Source organism: Saccopteryx bilineata, chromosome 7 (genome assembly GCF_036850765.1).
Source record: "Saccopteryx bilineata isolate mSacBil1 chromosome 7, mSacBil1_pri_phased_curated, whole genome shotgun sequence".
In the NCBI taxonomy this organism is placed as follows: domain Eukaryota; kingdom Metazoa; phylum Chordata; class Mammalia; order Chiroptera; family Emballonuridae; genus Saccopteryx; species Saccopteryx bilineata.
In genome coordinates, this window is record NC_089496.1 from 14,472,700 (window position 1) to 14,492,332 (window position 19,633).

Consider the following 19,633-nt stretch of genomic DNA (forward strand, 5'->3'; position numbering starts at 1 on the left):
TTTTACGAGGCCAGCATTATTTTAATTCCAAAACCAGATAAAGACACTACAAAGAAGGAAAATTATAGGCCCATATTCCTGATGAACATAGATGATAAAATTCTCAGCAAAATATTAGCAATCAAGATCCAGCAATACATTCAAAAGATCATTTACCATGATCAAGTGGAATTTATTCTAGGGATGCAAGGTTGGTATAATATCCACAAACCAATAAACGTGAAACACCACCTAAATAAAATGAAGAATATGAACCACATAATTGTGTCAATAAATGCAGAAAAAGCATTTTATAAAATCCAGCACCCATTCATGATAAAAACTCTCAGCAAAGTGGGAATACAGGGAACATCTTTCACCATAACAAAGGTCATAAATGATGAACCCAAAGCCAACATTATACTCAAATGGCAAAAACTACAAGCGTTTTCCTTAAGATTGGGAACAAGACAAGAATGTCAGCTTTTAACACTCTTATTCAACATAGTACTGAAAGTCCTAGCCACAGCAATCATACTAAAGGAAGAATGAAAAAGGCAACCAAATTGAAAAGGAAGAAGTAACACTGTCATTATTTGCAGATGACATGATATGGTATATAGAAGCTCTAAAGCAGGGGTCCCCAAACTATGGCCCGCGGGCCACATGCAGCCCCCTGAGGCCATTTATCTGGCCCCCGCCGCACTTCTGGAAGGGGCACCTCTTTCATAGGTGGTCAGTGGAGGAGCATAGTTCCCATTGAAATACTGGTCAGTTTGTTGATTTAAATTTACTTGTTTGTTATTTTAAATATTGTATTTCTTCCTGTTTTGTTTTTTTACTTTAAAATAAGATATGTGCAGTGTATAGGGATTTGTTCATAGTTTTTTTTATAGTCTGGCCCACCAATGGTCTGAGGGTCGGTGAACTGGCCCCCTGTGTAAAAAGTTTGGGGACCCCTGCTCTAAAGATTCCACCAAAAAAATCACTAGAACTGTTAAGTGAATTTAGTAAAGTAGCAGGATACAAAAGAAATATTCAGAAATTAGTTGCATTTGTATACACCAATAATGAACTATCAGAAAAGGAAACTAAGAAAACAATCCCATTTACAACTGCATAAAAAACTAAGGAATAAATTTAACCAAGGATATAAAAGACTTGTTCTTAAAAATTGTAAGACATTGAAGAAAGATATTGTAGTAGAAGCATATAAGATGTTCATGGATAGGAAGAATATCATTAAAACATCCATACTACCCAAAGTAATTTATAGATTTAATGCAAATCCTTTCAAGATACCAATGTTGTATTTCACAGAACTAGAACAAATGTTCCAAAAAATTTATATAAACCACAAAAGACCCTAAATAGCCACAGAAATCTCTAGAAAGAACAAGGTTGGAGGAATCATACTACCTGGTATCAAACTATACTGCAAGGCCACAGTAATTAAACAGCATGGTATTGACATAAAAAAACAAACATATAAATCCATGGAACAGAATAGAGCACCCAGAAATAAAACTATGCCATTATGGTCAATTAATAATTTACAAAGGAACCAAAAACATACAATGGCATAAAGACAGTTTATTCAGTAAATGGTGTTGAGAAAACATGACAGTTATGTGTGAAAAAAGGAAACTAGACCACCTTCTTACACTTATACACAAGAATAAGCTCAAAATTAATTAAAGACTTAAATAGTAGATTTGAAACCATAAAAATCATAAAAGAAAACATATGCAATAAAATCTCGAACATTTATTGTAGGAATTTCCCCCCTGATATATTGCGTTGGGCAAGAAAAACAAAAGGAGAAATAAATGGTACCACATCAAACTAAAATGTTTTGCACAGCAAAGGAAGCCATCAACAAAATGAAAGACAACCCACTGAATGGGAGAACATACTTATACATCTGATAAGGGGTTAATATCCAAAATTTATAAAGAACTTTTAAAATGCAACAAAAAAAATAAACAGTCCAATTAAAAACTGGGCTAAGGACCTGAACAGATATTTTTCCAAAGATATAGAGATGGTCAATAGACATATGAAAAGATGTTCAACATCACTAATAATCAGAGAAATGCATATTAAAACCACAATGAGAGATCATCCCACACTTGTCAGAATGGCTATCTTCAATAAATCAACAGACTAAAAAGTGCTGGTCAGGATGTGGAGAAAAGAAAACTCTTGTGCACTATTGTTTGGAACACAGATTGATGCAGCCACAGTGGAAAGCAGTATGTAGATACCTTAAAATATTAGAAATGGAACTGCCTTATGACCCAGTGACTCTACTTCTGGAACCCCCCCCCAAAACCCAAAACACTAATTTGAAAGAATATATGCACATGTATGTTCACTGCAGTGTTATTTATGATAATTAACACTTGGAAGCAGCCCAAGTGTCCATCAGTAGATGAGTGGGTAAAAAAGCTGTGGAAATCTTACCATTTGTAACAGCATGGATGGACAGGAGAGCATTATGTTAAGTGAAATAAGCCAGTCAGAGAAAGATAAGTACTATATGATTTCATTAATATGTGGAATATAATGAACAAAATAAACTAGCAAACAAAATAGAAATAGACTCATAGATACAGAAAACAGACTGACGGCTGTCAGAGGAGCAGGGGCTAGGAGGAAAAGGTGAAGAAATTAAGCAAAAAACACACAAAACACCTATAGACACAGACAACACTATGGTAATTAACAGAGGCAAAGGGGGTAGGAGGAGGTAGGCGAGGGTAGGAGGGGATAAATGGAAGGAGACTTGACTGGGTGGTGAACACACAATACAATGTGCAGATGATGAATTAAATAACTGTACACCTAAAGCCTATATAATTTCATTAACCAAACCACCTCAATGAGGTCAATAAAAAAGGAAGTTTCCATATTTTCCTTAGTTTAATAGACCTAGAAAGCATCTTTGGAAGAATTTACAATTTGGCTAGTAAAAATTTTACTGTAATTCATAAATCCAAGTTTATATAGATAAAAGACTATACCTATAAACTTGACCCTCTCAGATGTGTGATTAAACTCTTCTAACACAAATTACTTTTAATACATTACATCATAGCCTTTGGCTGCCAGGCAGTGAGAGTAGTCACACTGGGCACAACACATAGTTAGCATTTTATCTTGGACTTACTATGACGGCCATTGTTTGTAATGTTGGTGAACCAATGGAGCTTTCAGTTTTGTAACAAGTTTGTGCTTTTTAAAATGGATTATTTGGTCTGCCTTTTAACTGTTGATGTTTTTTAGGATTCAATTGTTGGCTTTCCTATCTTTTTACTTTATACATTCTCCCTAATCTCATTCACAATCATAATTTCAAATTCTATTTGAACACCTATGACTCTCAGTAATGGCCTCTATCCAGCTCTCTGGACAATGCCCATAACTGCTTCTCGTGCATTTCCATTTCAGCCGCCCAGGGCATCCAGACTCCACAAGTTCCCATCTGTTCCCATCATCCCCCGCCCTGAAACTATTCCTCCCTTTCTTGTATTTCCAGTTTCAGTGACTGGAGCCAGAGATGTAGGAGTTGTTCTAGAGTCCATTCTATCACTCAATAGGTCACCAATAAATCACTTGTTGACTCTACCCTTTTAACATCTCTCATATCCACCTACTTGTCTTTACAACCTCAAGCTATGCTTTAGTCTGGCCTCCTCATTTCTTTGACAACTGCTCTTGAATTCTTACTTTACTCAAAATAGTAAAAAGTCCCAGCACTTTCCTCTGCCCCACCACGACCACAGAAGCCCAGCTTTGCATCACCTCTCACCTGGATCCTACAACAGTTGCCCAGCTGGTCTTTCTGTCTCTGCCATTGTCTCTGCTAGTGAAGTTCCAGCGCAGTCACAGGAGTGATTCTTTAAAAGCCTGAGTCAGAATATGTCACTCTTCTGTTAGTCATTTTATTTGCAGCACAAGAGTGACTGCCCTGATCTTTCCACCTCTCTCCCTTTTCTCACTCTCTTGGCTCTAGTTATAGTGGCATCCTTATGATTTCTTCAATTTTCCCAAGCACACTTTTATTTCAGGGATTTTTTTTACTTTTTTTTTTTTTTTTTTGTATTTTTCTGAAGCTGGAAACGGGGAGAGACAGTCAGACAGACTCCTGCATGCGCCCGACAGAGATTCACCCGGCACGCCCACCAGGGGCGAGGCTCTGCCCACGAGGGGGCGATGCTCTGCCCCTCCGGGGCATCGCTCTGTCATGACCAGAGCCACTCTAGCGCCTGGGGCAGAGACCAAGGAGCCATCCCCAGCGCCCGGGCCATCTTTGCTCCAATGGAGCCTTGGCTGTGGGAGGGGAAGAGAGAGACAGAGAGGAAGGAGGGGGGGGGTGGAGAAGCAAATGGGCGCTTCTCCTATGTGCCCTGGCCGGGAATCGAACCCGGGTCCCCCGCACGCCAGGCCGACGCTCTACCGCTGAGCCAACCGGCCAGGGCCTTACTTTTTATTATCTATGTCTGGAATGCTATTTCCAAGATAGCTGCATGACTCACTCCTTCATTTTTTAAAAGGTCTCAACTTAAAAGTAATTTTATTAGTAAGGTTAACCTGACAACCCTTTAAAAATGGTAACCTCCCTCCTACACTTTGGTGTACACTCTCTAGTCCTATTTCTTTCCAGAGCCTAGAACAGACGCTGGCACTCAGTAGAGGCTTTAAAGATATTTGCTGAATAAACGAATGAATGTACTTGATGATTCCAGTTTCCCCCTCTGTTAACACCCATACAGCTGCCAGAATAACCTTTTTAAAACACAGGTCATATTCTTGCATTCAATGGATTAAAAATCTTCCTGAAGGAAAAGAAAGAAGCCAAAGATCTTCTACCTGACTTCAAATTATATTATAAAGCCACGATAATCAAAATAGCATGGTATTGGCAGAAAAACAAACACACAAATCAATGGAACAGAATCGAAAGCCCAGAAATAAAACCACATATATATGGACAAATCATCATCAACAAAGGAGCCAAAAACACACAATGAAGAAAAGAAAGCCTCTTCAATTAATGGTGCTGGGAAAATTGGAAAAACCATATGCAAAAGAATGAAACTTGACTACAGTTGGTCTGCCTACACAAAAATTAATTCAAAATGCATCAAAGATCTAAATTTAAGACCTAAAACAATAAATTACACAAAAGAAAACATAGGTACTAAGCTCACAGACCTTGGCTGTAGAGAACAATTTATGAATTTGACCCCAAAGGCATGGGAAGTAAAGGAAAAAAATAAATGAACGGGAGTCTATTAAACTAAAAAGCTTCTGCACAGCAAAAGAAGCCGATAACAAAACAAATAGGCAGACAACTAAATGGGAAGTGATATTTGTAAACAGCTCTGATAAGGGGTTCATATCCAAAATATACAAAGAACTCACAAAGCTCAGCAACAAACAAGCAAACAATCCAATAAAAAAACGGGGAGAGGACCTGAACAGACACTTTTTCTAAGAGGGCATACAACTGGCCAACAGGTATATAAAAAGATGCTCAACTTCACTAGCTGTTCAAGAAATGCAAATCAAAACTACAATGAGATACCACCTCACACCTGTTAGAGTAGCTATTATCAACAAGACAGGTAATAACAAGTGTTGGAGAGGCTGTGGAGAAAAAGGAAACCTCATTCACTGCTGGTGGGAATGCAAAATAGTACAACCATTATGGAAGAAAGTATGGTGGTTCCTCAAAAAATTAAGAATAGAATTATCTTATGACCTAGCAATCCTTCTACAGGGTATCTACCCCCAAAACTTAAAAACATTGGTATGTAAAGACACATGCACCCCCATGTTCATCGCAGCATTATTCACAGTGGCCAAGACTTGGAAACAACCAAAGTGTCCCTTGATAGAGGATTGGATAAAGAAAATACGGTACATATATACAATGGAAACAGCCATAAGAAACGATGACATAGTGACATTTATGACAACATGTATGGACCCTGAGAACATTATACTGAGTGAAATAAGTAAATCAGAAAAAGCTAAGAACTGTATGATTTCTCACATAGGTGGGATATAAACTGAGACGTATGAACATATATAAAAGTGAAGTGGTTACCGGGAAAAGCAAACATGGGGGAGGGGAAAGGGGACTTGAGTGAATGGGAATGGGGGAGGGGTGGGGAGAAGGGTGGAAAGAGGGACAAATATATGGTGACAGAAAATGATTTGACTTTGTGTGATGGGTATACAACATAATCAACAGTTCAAATGCTATAGAAATGGTCACCTGAAACCTATATACTCTTATTGATCAATGTTACCCTGTTAATTTTCTAAATAAAATTTAAAACTCATTGCTCTTGAGTTAATGTCCAAGTGGCTTAGTGTGTTATATAAAGCCAATTAGGATCCGCTTTGTCTGTCACCTCTGTGGTACATTTTCCAAACTTGTTAAAGTCTCCAAATTTTCCATTCTTGTTTGCACATTCATATATTTGCACATTCTGTTTTCTCTTACTGAAATTCCTCCCCCTCCATTTTTCAGCTGGCTAAGTCTCTGAATTTCCAGAGACTTCCAATTTCAACTCATCGATCCATCGACCCATCAATTGATCGATCGATTGACCCATCCAACATATTTTTGGAGCAGCTGTCACCTGCCAGGCACTCTGCTAGGTACTCCTGTAGCCTCCAGAGCCTGTTTCTACCACAGTATGTTTGTGACTGCATGACAGTGTTTACTTTTCTGGCTCACTTACTAGTTTCTGAGATCCATGAGGGCCAGGACCACATTATTAGGACCAAGTTCTAGCATTTAGTGTTTGACATGCACATAAATGTACCGGTACTGTGCATTTTTGTACAAATGATACCAAGTACTACATACACCAAATATATGTTAACTGTCAATCCCTGAATGACCCATAATACACTTCTATTATTAAATAACAGCCAAAAATCAATAGTCTTCTCATGGTGTGATCTGAGATTTGAAATATTTCTTAGGCATCATGCATTCTTAGATTGTTTCAATACCTGAAGTATTTAATGATATTTTCTTTATTTAGATTTTATAAACTTCAGAATATTATCTTGCAGATTTTAACACCTACATTACCCCGATTTTATGACTAATTAAGCAAAAAGGGTACTTGATGAGAAATAGCATAGTAGTCTGGTAATGCATTTACCATAGTTGTTATGCTGTTTAGGCAGTACCATCAAATTAACATAAAGTCATATACTATTATTAATGGTTTTTCCATTGTAGTTTAGCATCAAAATCTAAACAGAGAAGGATAACAGTTCACTAATCAACTACCTTGTAAACAGACCAGTGGAAATTATATTTGAAGAGCTGCCTATAAACATCTGATCTCTTTAATAATTTCATTTGTAAATTATTTAGCATCTGCATCCTGCCGTTATGTACGGACCATGTAGTTGTGCAAGCTCATTAAAACTGCATTACTTTCGACCTCAGAATTCACCAATGGGATTTTATCATAAACACAATGAAATTTTGATTAGGTTTCTGTAAAAAGAACATGTCAAAGTAAATACTTGCTATATATGTTGACATGTTATCATAATGCTGAAAAACAACAAGCTTTTAAGAGAGCAATGACAATTAAAAACTTATAGAATCAATGGAAGAAAAATACTTTAAAAATGCTATAGTAAAAACATAAAATAACTCACAAGTCCTAAGAGCACCAGTAAGCTAAAAGGGGAAACTTATTTATTACCATTCAGAATCTAGAAAATTAGTACATCACAATTAGATTGTAATCCCAAAAGTCAATTTTCTTTTCTTATATTATACATATATTTTTAATTTAATTTAATTTTTTTTGTGTGTGTGGATGGGTGACAGAGACAGAGAGAGTCAGAGAGAGCGACAGATAGGGACAGATAGACAGAAACAAAGAGAGATGAGAAGCATCAATCATCAGTTTTTTGTTGCAACACCTTAGTTGTTCATTAATTGCTTTCTCATATGTGCCTTGACTGGGGTCTACAACAGACCAAGTGAACCCTTGCTCGAGCCAGCAACCTTGGGCTCAAGCTGGTGAGCTTTTGCTCAAACCAGATGAGCCCGCGCTCAAGATGGCGACCTCGGGGACTCAAATCCAGGTCCTCTGTGTCCCAGTCCCACGCTCTATCTACTGCGCCACCGCCTCGTCAGGCCAATTTTCTTTTTAATTCTTGTAGAGTTCCATGAGCACTTAAAGAAATATGATGACATAGTTACAACTTCTAGGACTTATTAAAAAAAAAGATAAGCTGTTTCCTTATGAGTAGAGCTAAAAAGTTTTGCCATTTTAAGATTATTGAAACTTTGTTCGAGTCCCTTTGTTAATAGCATATGAAAAATGTGTGTTCTTTGTCACCTTATAAATACAGCAGATGTCTTGCCCCTTGACCTGCCCGGGAAGCGGTTCTGAGTCAATACCTTGAATTGCAGCACATATCCAGGTTTCAGAGTCAGGTCTCGAGTCACTGCGAACCGATCCCCATCTGACTTTCCAAACACCATGGCTGACGGCGTGGCAGAGCAGAAAGTTTCATTTTTAACCATTCCTTCATTAGCTAACATCAACCACACGCTCATTTGATTCATAGGGTAGTCAAAAGCTGGCTTCTCATAAAAGTTCTAGTAGAAACAATACAAACAACGGAGAAAGATAATTTGATATTTTTGAAAACAAGAAAGGAATTTTCAGTTCATGACATGCAGAGCTATGTATCACTTGTATTTTTAGGAAAATACAGCAGAATCTCTAATTTAACTGCCATGAATTTTTTCTTTAGATGATTTAACAATTGAAAATATTTTGCCATTGCATATCTAATTTTATAAACACACTAATGATCATGTTTGAGGACTTGGCTAGACTTCATACTTCAATCTTTTCTATATCTAAATAATCTGAGAACTAGTAGCAAAAAGAGTTAACAAAAAATTAAAAGCAAACAGAAAAGGTAAGTGCAAGCACAGAAACCTTATGTTGCATGTTCATTTGTCAAGCACTAAATCCTCGGGGAAGTGAGAAGTTCTTGAACCTTATCCACTTTTACAATTGCCTCCTTCAAGTTCAGACATGGGAAACTTACCTGGGGTAAAGTCGGGTTGACAACTGGGATGATCTGCTTTTGCCTTTCTGACAGAATGATGATATCATCGACCGCCCACTGGTCATAGTCCTCCCCCGAGAACACAGGCTGCCACCAGCGGAACCTGGTGCAGGGGGTCTTGGCAACCTCTGGAAGCTCCAGATAGACAAATCTGCATACAACAAATCACTCGTGGTTAGAAAAGAAAAGCTGTGTCTTCCTTAGCAGCTGTAAACAAACAAGAATAGCAATAAGAGGAAGTTTCATTTTGTTTGCTGTCTTGGCATTTTAGAAAAACTTCTAAGGTCAGACAGGAGGATTCAGGTGTGAGCAGGGTTAGTCCTGGCCCTGTTTACTCCACTTAAAACTGCATCTTTGGAGGCAACTGTGTTCAATTCACTGAACAATTTCTTTTGACTACCATGACAATGGTTATAATGTTTACAAGAAATGCCCAGAAAAACCTGTTCCTTCGTATGTTATTGTATTAAAATAGCATTCAAAATTTTGTCAAAGCCATTCTCACTGTGGGAAAACCAATTTGCACTAAAAGTGAAATATAACTCCCCTATAATCTACTGTATGGAGTTGGCCTTTGTTAAAATCATTATGTATATCACTGATGTATATCATTAAAGCATGTGATCTTTCCCATAGGTGAGATATATGCAAGTATCCTTCAGTTTAAAATATAACATTATTTTCATAAGCAGCTTCTCATGTCAGTAACATGATTTCTTAAGGTCACACTACTGTCTATATCATTCTCCATCCGACAGATATGCTATTATTTAATTCACTTTCCCCTGTTATAAAGAGTTCTGTGATGAAAATCTGGATGCATAAAGCTTGATCTATACCTCAGTTCATTTCTTAAGGTAAGATTCCTAGAAACAGAATCGCCAGGTCAAAGAAACTGGTCATGTTTGAGGCTCCTGAATTTTCCAGTTCCTCTCTGGGTCACCACTGTGCAGGGTGACACAGAGTGCCTGTCCTGCTGTCCCGTGTGGAGAGAGCACTAGGCATTACCTTTAAAAAACTGACGACTGTTGAAAAATTATATCTTTTTTTTTTTTCTGAAGCTAGAAACGGGGAGGCAGTCAGACAGACTCCCGCATGCGCCCGACCGGGATCCACCCGGCATGCCCACCAGGGGCGACGCTCTGCCCATCCAGGCATCGCTCTGTTGCGACCAGAGCCACTGTAGCGCCTGAGGCAGAGGCCATGGAGCCATCCCCAGTTCCTGGGCCAACTTTGCTCCAGTGGAGCCTTGGCTGCGGGAGGGGAAGAGAGAGACAGAAAGGAAGGAGAAGGGGAGGGGTGAAGAAGCAGATGGGTGCTTCTCCTGTGTGCCCTGGCCGGGAATCGAACCTGGGACTCCTGCACGCCAGGCCGATGCTCTACCACTGAGCCAACTGGCCAGGGCAAAAAATTATATCTTTTTTACTGCAACAGAGGTTGGATATTATTCATATTTTATGAAAATCTAGGTTTTCTCTTTTGTAACAGCTACTCATTCTTTTTACCCATTTTTTTATCAGGATCTTGGTGCTTTTCCTGATAGTTTGTATAAGCTCTTTATAACAACTTTGCTCCTCTGTTTCTCAAAATGGTTGCAAATATTTTTTCAAGCTGCTGTTTTCCTTCTTTTCATTTCTTTCTGTGTTTTTTGGCATAAATGCAGTTTTATATTTGCATATATAGTATGTCTCTTTCTTTGTCAATTCTTCCACTGAATTTACGTTTAAAAAGTTTGTCTTTCCCCAAAATTTGCTAGTAATCTAAATGTTTAAATATTTAACTAGTCTTCAGCAGTTTTTAATGATGTAAGATGATTAAATGGATATTTTCTGAGCATTGACATATCATTTTCTAACACCAGTTGACTGAATACCATTTCTTCCTCACTGATGGTTGATGCATCTCTGTCTCACATACACATGCTTATATATCTGTGTCAATTTCTGGGTCATCTACTTGGCTTTATTTTTTGTTCTATCTTTCCATGTCCAGTATCATCCCCTTTTAGTTATCTAGTTATTTTAATTATTAACATATTTTAATATCATGTAGAGCATTCCTCTATTTTTTTCCCTAAAAATTTAAGCTATTTTTTTGCTAGTTTATATTTCTAGATGTAAAGTTGCAAAAGCATATCACTAGGATTTAACCGAAAGTGCATTAAACATAAATGAAAAGATATCCATGTCACAATATTTAGTTTTTCTATCCAGAATGCAGTGTTATTTTCCATTCATTTTTTAAAATTTCTATAGGAAGTCTTATTTTTACAGAGATTCCCAGAATTGTATGTTAAAGTTATTCCTCGTATGTATTTATGTATTAGCCACTATAAATTGGGTCTTTTTGTGATATCTTCCAACTCAGAGTTTCTTAACCGTTTCAGTGTCATATACTCTTTGAAAAATCTGGTGAAATATTCTGGCCCTAAAGAAATAGTCTCATGAAAATAAAGTTAAATATTTCTAGAATTTTTGTCTATAGAATAGTCACTTCACTGAATGCTCAATAATTTTCCAGATTGACAGTGATATCACTTGGTAAAATAATTTGAATTATTTTAAATTGTTTCTAAGTCAGTGTGGTACCATTACAATTCCCTCTCTCTTGTAGTGGGGCACCTCACCAGGTTCCATCTCCCCCTCACCAGTCCTGACTTTCTCCCTGGATGTTATAGTTCATGTTTAACCACTTTCCTCTTCTCTGGTTACATATGTCCTAGAAGAAATGTTTTTGGCTTGACCAGGTGGTGGCACAGTGGATAGAGCATCAGACTGGGATGCAGAGGACCCAGGTTCGAAACCCTGAGGTCACCGGCTTGAGCACGGGCTCAGCAACTTGAGCGAGGGGTCGCTGGCTTAAGTGTGGGATCACAGACATGACCCCATGGTCACTGGCTTGAGCCCAAAAGTCACTGGCTTGAGCAAGGGGTCACACGCTCTGCTGTAGTCCTCCGGTCAAGGCACATATGAGAAAGCAATCAATGAACAACTAAGTAGCAGCAACAAAGAACTGATGCTTCTCAGCTCTCTTCCTTCCTGTCTGTCCCTCTCTCTGTCTTTCTCATTATCTCTGTCACAAAAAAGAAAAAAAAGAAAGAAATGCTTTTGGTTGGTTGTCTGCATGTCTATTTCTGTTATGTTATGGAAAGTCCTGTCCCATTTAAATTACTCAATGTTTTAAAACAATAAATGTATGAACCTTCAGTATAAAAATTACTATATTTTAAGTAGCATTTAAATAATATTTAATTTGTAAAAATTGAATCAATCTATTCTTCGATAATTTTTTTCAATAAATCAGGGTTCAGTTGTAAACTGCAAAACAGAAACAACTTTAGTATGTTAAAGCTCAATAATGAGTGGTTAATATATATATATATAAATTTTGTTTGTGTCAAAGTGCAAATACAGAGATTATATAAAGAAATACACTAAAGGTGTTATTCTTTTTTTTGTGTGTGACAGAGACAGAGAGAAACAGAGAAACAGGATAGATAGGGACAAACAGACACAGAAAGGGAGAGAGATGAGAAGCATCAATTCTTCATTGAGGCTCTTTAGTTGTTCATTGATTGATTTCTCATATGTGCCTTGACCTGGGGGCTACAGCAGACCGAGTGACCCCTTGCTCAAGCCAGTGACCTTGGGCTCAAGCTGGTGAGCCTTGCTCAAATCGGATGAGTCTGCACTCAAGCCAGCAACCTTGGGGTCTTGAACCTGGGTCCTCCACATCCCAGTTCAACGATCTACCCACTGTGCCACTGCTTGGTCAGGCTAAAGGTGTTATTCTTGAGTAGATGTTAATAAAATATAAAGTACAAATACAGATTTTAAAAGTGCTACATAATTGCAAAATAACTAATATAAACATCGATAAATGCACTGATTGCCTGATACAGATATTAGTATTAAACACGAGTCATTTTCCCAAACTCCTTAACAGTCTTTACCTAAGACATTTTATTTCACAGATTCACCATCTATCAAAGTAAAGACAGGGATGGACCAGTGAAAAGGGTTATAAAATCCAGTCTCCACAGATTCATCCATATGCCATCTAGAATTAGCCTTGGGTGCAGCAATATAAACACTTTTGACAAAATCCATCTTGCTATTAAATCTAACAGATAAACATTAACCCGTTGAGTGGCAAGTTTTTTTTCATGCTCGCTGACCCCCAGGAGTGAGTTTATTTTCAAAAAATGAAATTAGTTCCAGTTTCAGTTTTATTAACTTAAAATAATGTTTGTTTGATACCAATTTATGGAAACAAGAACATACATTTGCCATTTTTAAATGTTGCCTTACACATTTTTAAAATAAATCGATCATACTCTGGACAGGAGGCGAGAGGACATACACAAACATTTGTACTACTCATTTTAGAGAAAAAGAAGGGGGGGGGGAATGAGAAATCGATTTGTTGTTCCACTTATTTATGCACTCATTGGTTGAGTTTTGTATGTGCCCAGACTGGGGATTGAACCTACAACTTTAGTGTATCAGGACGATGCTCTAACCCAGTGGTCCCCAACCTTTTTTGGGCCACAGACCGGTTTAATGTAAGAAAATATTTTCATGGACTGGCCTTTTAGGTGGGACGGATAAATGTATCACGTGACCGAGACAAGCATCAAGAGTGAGTCTTAGATGGATGCAACAGAGGGAATCTGGTCATTTTTAAAAAAATAAAACATCGTTCAGACTTAAATATAAATAAAATGGAAATAATGTAAGTTATTTATTCTCTCTCTGCAGACTGGTACCAAATGGCCCACGGATCGGTACTGGTCCATGGCCTGGGGATTGGGGACCATCTGCCTAGACCAACTGAGCTATGGGGCCGGGGCCCAGATGAATATACTTTGTGTGTGCATTAAAAAAACCTCAGAAATCCTTGGAATATCCCTATGTCACAATTTCTTTGGGAAAACAATGGTCAGTTGTCTCACTTTTCTTCTAGTCACATTTTCTCTCAAATTCTTTAAAAATTCAAATACAAATATAAATGCTTTATTTCCAGAAACTTAAATGACATGAAATGTGTATATATTAGGCTATCACTCATACCAGGCATTGACAAGTTTGTCTCTTTTTGTCACAGCTAGCGGCATTTTGGAAACACTTCAACAACAGTGAGCCTCGACCGTTCCTGGAAAGCGGAGGAAGGCCTGGTTACCTGGGCTTGGTGAAGTCGGAGAAGTACATCTCAGCCAGCAGGTGCCACTGGACGCCCCCGTTGTTGCTGTACTGGAGGAGGACGCCCTCTTCTCTGCTGTCGGGCCTGTTGCACGCAGCGCTCTCTCCGCCTATCTGGATGTAGAACTGGACAAAGTCCACCCAAGAAGTGTCCAGGTCCCAGCTCACCAGCTGTCTTTTCCCAGCCTTTCAAAGGACAGAAACACCACAGAGTCAATCACCTGGGAGCTCTTAGGCATTCTGTTGTTTTGTTTTCAAATTTCTATGAACATCTTCGCACTATGTGGAGATGATTTTGTCCCCAATGATGTTGAGAAGATCAAGTTACACCATTTAATTGTCTATGCCTTTGTTATGTTAACTGTTCCTGGACACATTCCATTAGTCTCTACACCGCTGATTCCCAGACTTGGTTATGAGATCCTTGGGAACTGCTAATCACACCAAAGACTATCCAAAAATCTTTAACAATAAAATAATATGAATTTAAATTAAAACACTTCCAATGTTTGCTTTGTGACTCTCCTCCAGGCAGAGGAAGGGAGGCCCTGAAAGACAGTACACTTGGAAATCGGCTGAGTTGGGTCTGACTCTCAGCCCATTATTCATGCATTCATTAGCTGTGTGACCTTTCTAAGCTTTCATTTTCCTCAAAGGTACAATATGGGTAATAATACCTTACTTATAGGACATTGTGATCATTAGATGAAATAACATTTTGCATGAAACTTGCCTAGCACACTGTAGGTCTTCCTGGGAGGTCCGCCTGGACCTCCTCCCCCACGGGAAAGAAAATGAAACAGATTTAAGATGGCAACTGGATAAAAAGAAAGGGTACCTAAGTCTTCAGGATCCCCGTCAGTGTGTCTATCTCTGTCTGTCTGTTTCTTTCTCTGACTTGGAAATAGAGGGATTATTTAAGTAAGTTTTGCTACCATTACATGGTCTCTTTGTTAAAAATTCCATCAAATCCAGCCACTTGACCCCTTTGCGTAGTGTGCCTCGTACGAGCTCCAGTCCTGTTGTGAGGTGTGAGACACAAACTGACAAGTTTCATCATGACTCCTACTATGTGCAAACAGTTCCATGCCAGAAAGCTAAAGAAAGATTTGATGATGCGATTCTTCCACCCAGATTCTGCCACAGCCAGTCCATGTCTGCTCTGAACTTCCTGGGAGAGCTCCCTACAAGTTCCACTTACACATCGGGAAGAAAAACAGAGAGGGGAGTAGTTTGGAGAAAATCATCCCTTACACTTACAACTTAAACTGTACTCAAACTCACTACGTTAATTAAGAAAGCATTTCAGTTGTATGTCACAGGGGAAATATGTGGAACTAATGAAAAAAATTACTAAAAAATTTAAAGCCAATTAACAGATTTGAAAAAAAAAAAAAAAGGGTGCAGCGGAGGGAGGAGCCGAAGCAGACCGGACGCAGTGACCCGCTCTCTGGACTCTCAGTTTTAAGTTTGCATTCAGGAAATCTTAAAAGTAATATGCATTTGCAATGTGTTATATATGCTTTTGATTTTTATCGTTTATTTGAAATAGTATAAATAGAAAAAGCTCAGAGATGACTATAATCCGGCTTAGAACTCCCATGCTTCAGGGTCATTACAAGAGGAGTGACTTTTGAGAATAAAAACTTCAGAACCTAGCTGGTTAATTCCACTCCAGCAAACTCCTGTGAAAAACTTGGCATGTGGAACAAAGCTGGGAGAATAAAGATCTAGGTAAGGGCAATTATACACATCCAATTATCCCCATTAGCTGGTTGCAATGATTGGTCTATTGTGAAATTCACAGAGCAGTGTTATTTTTTTCAGGAGACTATGGTGTTGGGCTGCAGAGGTTTTGTAAGAGTGTTTTGAGGAAATTCTGTAATTGGTGGAAAATATTGTACAAATGCTTGGCTTGGCACTGAAGATATTATTTCCTAGAGAATAGCACAAATCACTTTCTTTTGTTCAGTGACCTGAAATGCTGAACATTGTTTTAAAGGGAGGGAAAAAAAAATGAAAAAGGAAATGGCTCCTGGCAAACTTTTTGTCAGAATTTAGAATTTGATGTGACACACGATTTGCAATTCCTTATGTGACATAAATGTATCTATGTGTGCACGTGTAAACATATACACGCAATGCACGTGTGGACGTGCACTGGAGTCATAGGTTAGATTCGCCTTATTCCCAGAGGGTGGAAAATACTTTCCAAGGCCCCCCAACATTCTACGTTAAAGTGGCTTTCTGCTTTAAGGGTTTAGATAAAATGAAACCAATTTTATAAGAAATACCTTCACACTTTAGAACCCTTAAAACAAAACTTCCAAAGTACTTCATAAAACTTCACCTTTTAACTCCCCAAAAACCTTTTTAAAATTAAATGCCACTAAAAACAAATTCTACTATATTTATTTGAAAATAAGTTTCACTAGATCCTTTTGCTGTTTTCTAATTTTCATTCATTCATTCACTCATTCATCCACTCCTCTTCAACAAATATTGAATGCCAATTTCACCAGGCATAACACCATGTGTTAGAAAACAAACTTAAAAGGAGAATTCGTGGATATGTGTAGTGACAGTAATGACACTTTAGGGCTGTTGACCTCATCAGTCATGTGATCACGTATCAGTTCTCAATCCATTCAGTTTTAAGGGCGCTCATTGACATGCATGCATTTTGGAGTTGTACATCTTCTCTAGAGATGGCTCAGTCAGTAGGACACTGCATCTTACTGGATACTCTGAGAATAAAAATGGAATCTGTATTTGCATAGAACACAGAGGAGAGAGAAATTTAAAAAAAGAAGACATCGACGCAGTGGGCCGCACTTCCAGAAAGCTCCATGAAGCAGCAGGATTTGAGCAGGCTGCCGCAAGTCTTATATGGATGCCCCAAAGCCATCATGGTAGGCAGCGGAGACTGAGCAAAGACAGGGAAACTAGCAACACCTGGGATGATGAGGAGAGCTGCTTTTCTAGGGAAGAGGGCTCTGGTTTGGGAAAAGAAAGTAAGTTATGTAGATAGGGCAGCAGTACTGAAGACCATCTTGAACATTCATGCTGGGGAACTGACGGGATAAAAGCATGTTTCTAGATAAATTGAATTAGGGTGGTTTGCAAAAGGGCTCAGGAATCCTTCCTTCCTTGGGGTTATTGCCCTTCTCTATTCCAGTCATGCTGGCTGGTGGGGGCTGCCAAACTGTGAATCCTGCCTCTGCCAAAGGGGTGAGTACAGGACTCTGGCCAGGCCAAGAACAGCCCCCCATTCCCCAGGACACTGTGACTGGCCACACAAAAACCTCCCCAGAATTTTCTATGGAGCTGCTTAGAAAGCTCTGTGGCCATGGTTCCAACCTCATAATGACCGCTGACCCGAAAGCAGGGCCTCCTCTCAAGGAGAGAGCTCTCCGGGCATTTGAGTTTCAGGTTCCAGACATTTCTGAGGCCAGTTCTAGCTAACACCTCCCTGTGTTTTGACAATCTGAACAAAATTTCCTCTGTTTTTGCTTAAGCTAGCTTCTCTCACTTATAATTCAAAACAGAACTGACTGATACAAGAGAAAAATGTAAAATTATGGAGAAAGCTGGATTAAGCTAGGAAGAGAGAGATTTTTCTATAGTAATGCTGATCTTAAGTTAATGACAGGGTATATAGGAAAATATTCAACAATAACATTTTTAAATTTCGTCTTCTAAGATGCAATAATGAGATCTAACCCTTACTGAGCTATTTTTATGTGCCCAACACTATTTTTTTTGTATTTTTCTGAAGTGAGAAGTGGGAAGGCAGACAGACAGACTCCCGCATGTACCTGACTGGGATCCACCTGGCATTCCCACCAGTGGGCGATGCTCTGCCCATCTGGGGTATTGCTCTGTTGCAACTGGAGCCATTTTAGTGCCTGAGGTGGAGGCCATAGAGCCATCCTTAGCGCCCGGGCCAACTTTGCTCCAATGGAGCCTTGGCTGCAGGAGGGGAAGAGAGAGATAGAGAGAAAAGAGAGGGGAAGGGTGGAGAAGCAGATGGACGCTTCTCCTGTGTACCCTGCTGGGAATCGAACCCTGGACTTCCACATGCTGGGCTTATGCTCTACCACTGAGCCAATTGGCCAGGGCCCCAACACTGTTCTTTATTCTTTACTTGTATTAACTCACTGAATGCTCTCAACATCCCACTTTATAGCTGAGAAAACTGATGAGGTACATAGAGATGTTATAACTCTGCAAGGTGAAGCAATCACTGTGGTTTGAAGCCCAGGTACAAACCCAGGTAGTTTCATCTAGATATCATCTTAAATTAAGTGTAATAAACAGTGATACATAATTTTATATGTTCAAAATATGTGTGTGCATACACGTTTACTGGAGTGTTTGAGTACATATTGCTTAAGAATTCATAATTTTGCTTTACAATTGATACTTAAAAGAGACACAATCTTCCCATTTCTGCATAGTTACATAGTGTATATGGATCTATGCAATGTATGTAGTCACTTATTGACTATTATCTTTAACAATAAGGCCCTGGGGACTTTCAATGTCAATGGATAGGAAATATCATTAAATGGGATCCTTCCCTGATTTTCTATATTCTGTCTTGCTAACTTGCTGGTTCTTTGTTCTGCACCTGCATCAAAACAAAACCTGTACTTATTTTTGCATACACAAAATTAATTTGATTTGGATTTCTGCCCAAATTCCCCAACATATCAGACCTATGGTACATCACCCACACCTGTGTTCTTGTTACACGAGAAAGAATGAACCATTTCCAATTGTCCTAGAATTGGTGGCTGCAGGCCTTGCTGGAAAGAAGTAACGGTAAGGACTCCACATGCTAAAGAAAGCTGCTGAGAGTTGGGGTTAGACACACTGCTCAGGCTGGAAAGAGGGAACTGCTTCCCTTCCCACCCTTCTGGAGATGATATGAAGACATGAACTGGAGGAAGAAGGAGGAGAAGAATGCCTGCCTAGCCTGTAGCAAAGGGGGTGGTTCCCTTCCCCTACCCCATACCTAACCAAGCAACATGGGCTGGAGGTGTCCCAAAAGATTCAGTCTTGGAGATTTTGGCTGGCACCTCAGTCCCCAGTTGGTGTCTCTGGCCTGTCTGCCTACCAGGCCTGCCACTGGGGAGACTGGGTAGTACAAGGAAAACTTCCATGCAGAGTCTCTGTTATGACTTGAGGTTTGTGTACCCCAAATTCATATACTGAAAGCCTAACCCTCAAAAGGATGGTATTAGGTGGTGGGGCCTTCAGCAAGTAACTAGGTTATGAGGGTGGAGCCTTTATTCTGGGATTAGTGT

The 19,633-nt window shown here is 39.0% G+C and overlaps 1 protein-coding gene across 1 annotated transcript in view; it reads right to left on the reverse strand.

The window, feature by feature from the left end:
- RELN (reelin) overlaps nt 1–19,633 on the reverse strand; it is a 673,979-nt gene that overhangs the window by 157,043 nt on the left and 497,303 nt on the right. Inside the window, exons 25-27 of the mRNA XM_066238313.1 lie at nt 14,302–14,507; nt 9,100–9,271; nt 8,438–8,638 (exon numbers count right to left, since the gene is read on the reverse strand). Of these exons, the coding sequence (XP_066094410.1) occupies nt 8,438–8,638; nt 9,100–9,271; nt 14,302–14,507 (579 nt within the window). The remainder of the gene's footprint in view (nt 1–8,437; nt 8,639–9,099; nt 9,272–14,301; nt 14,508–19,633) is intronic.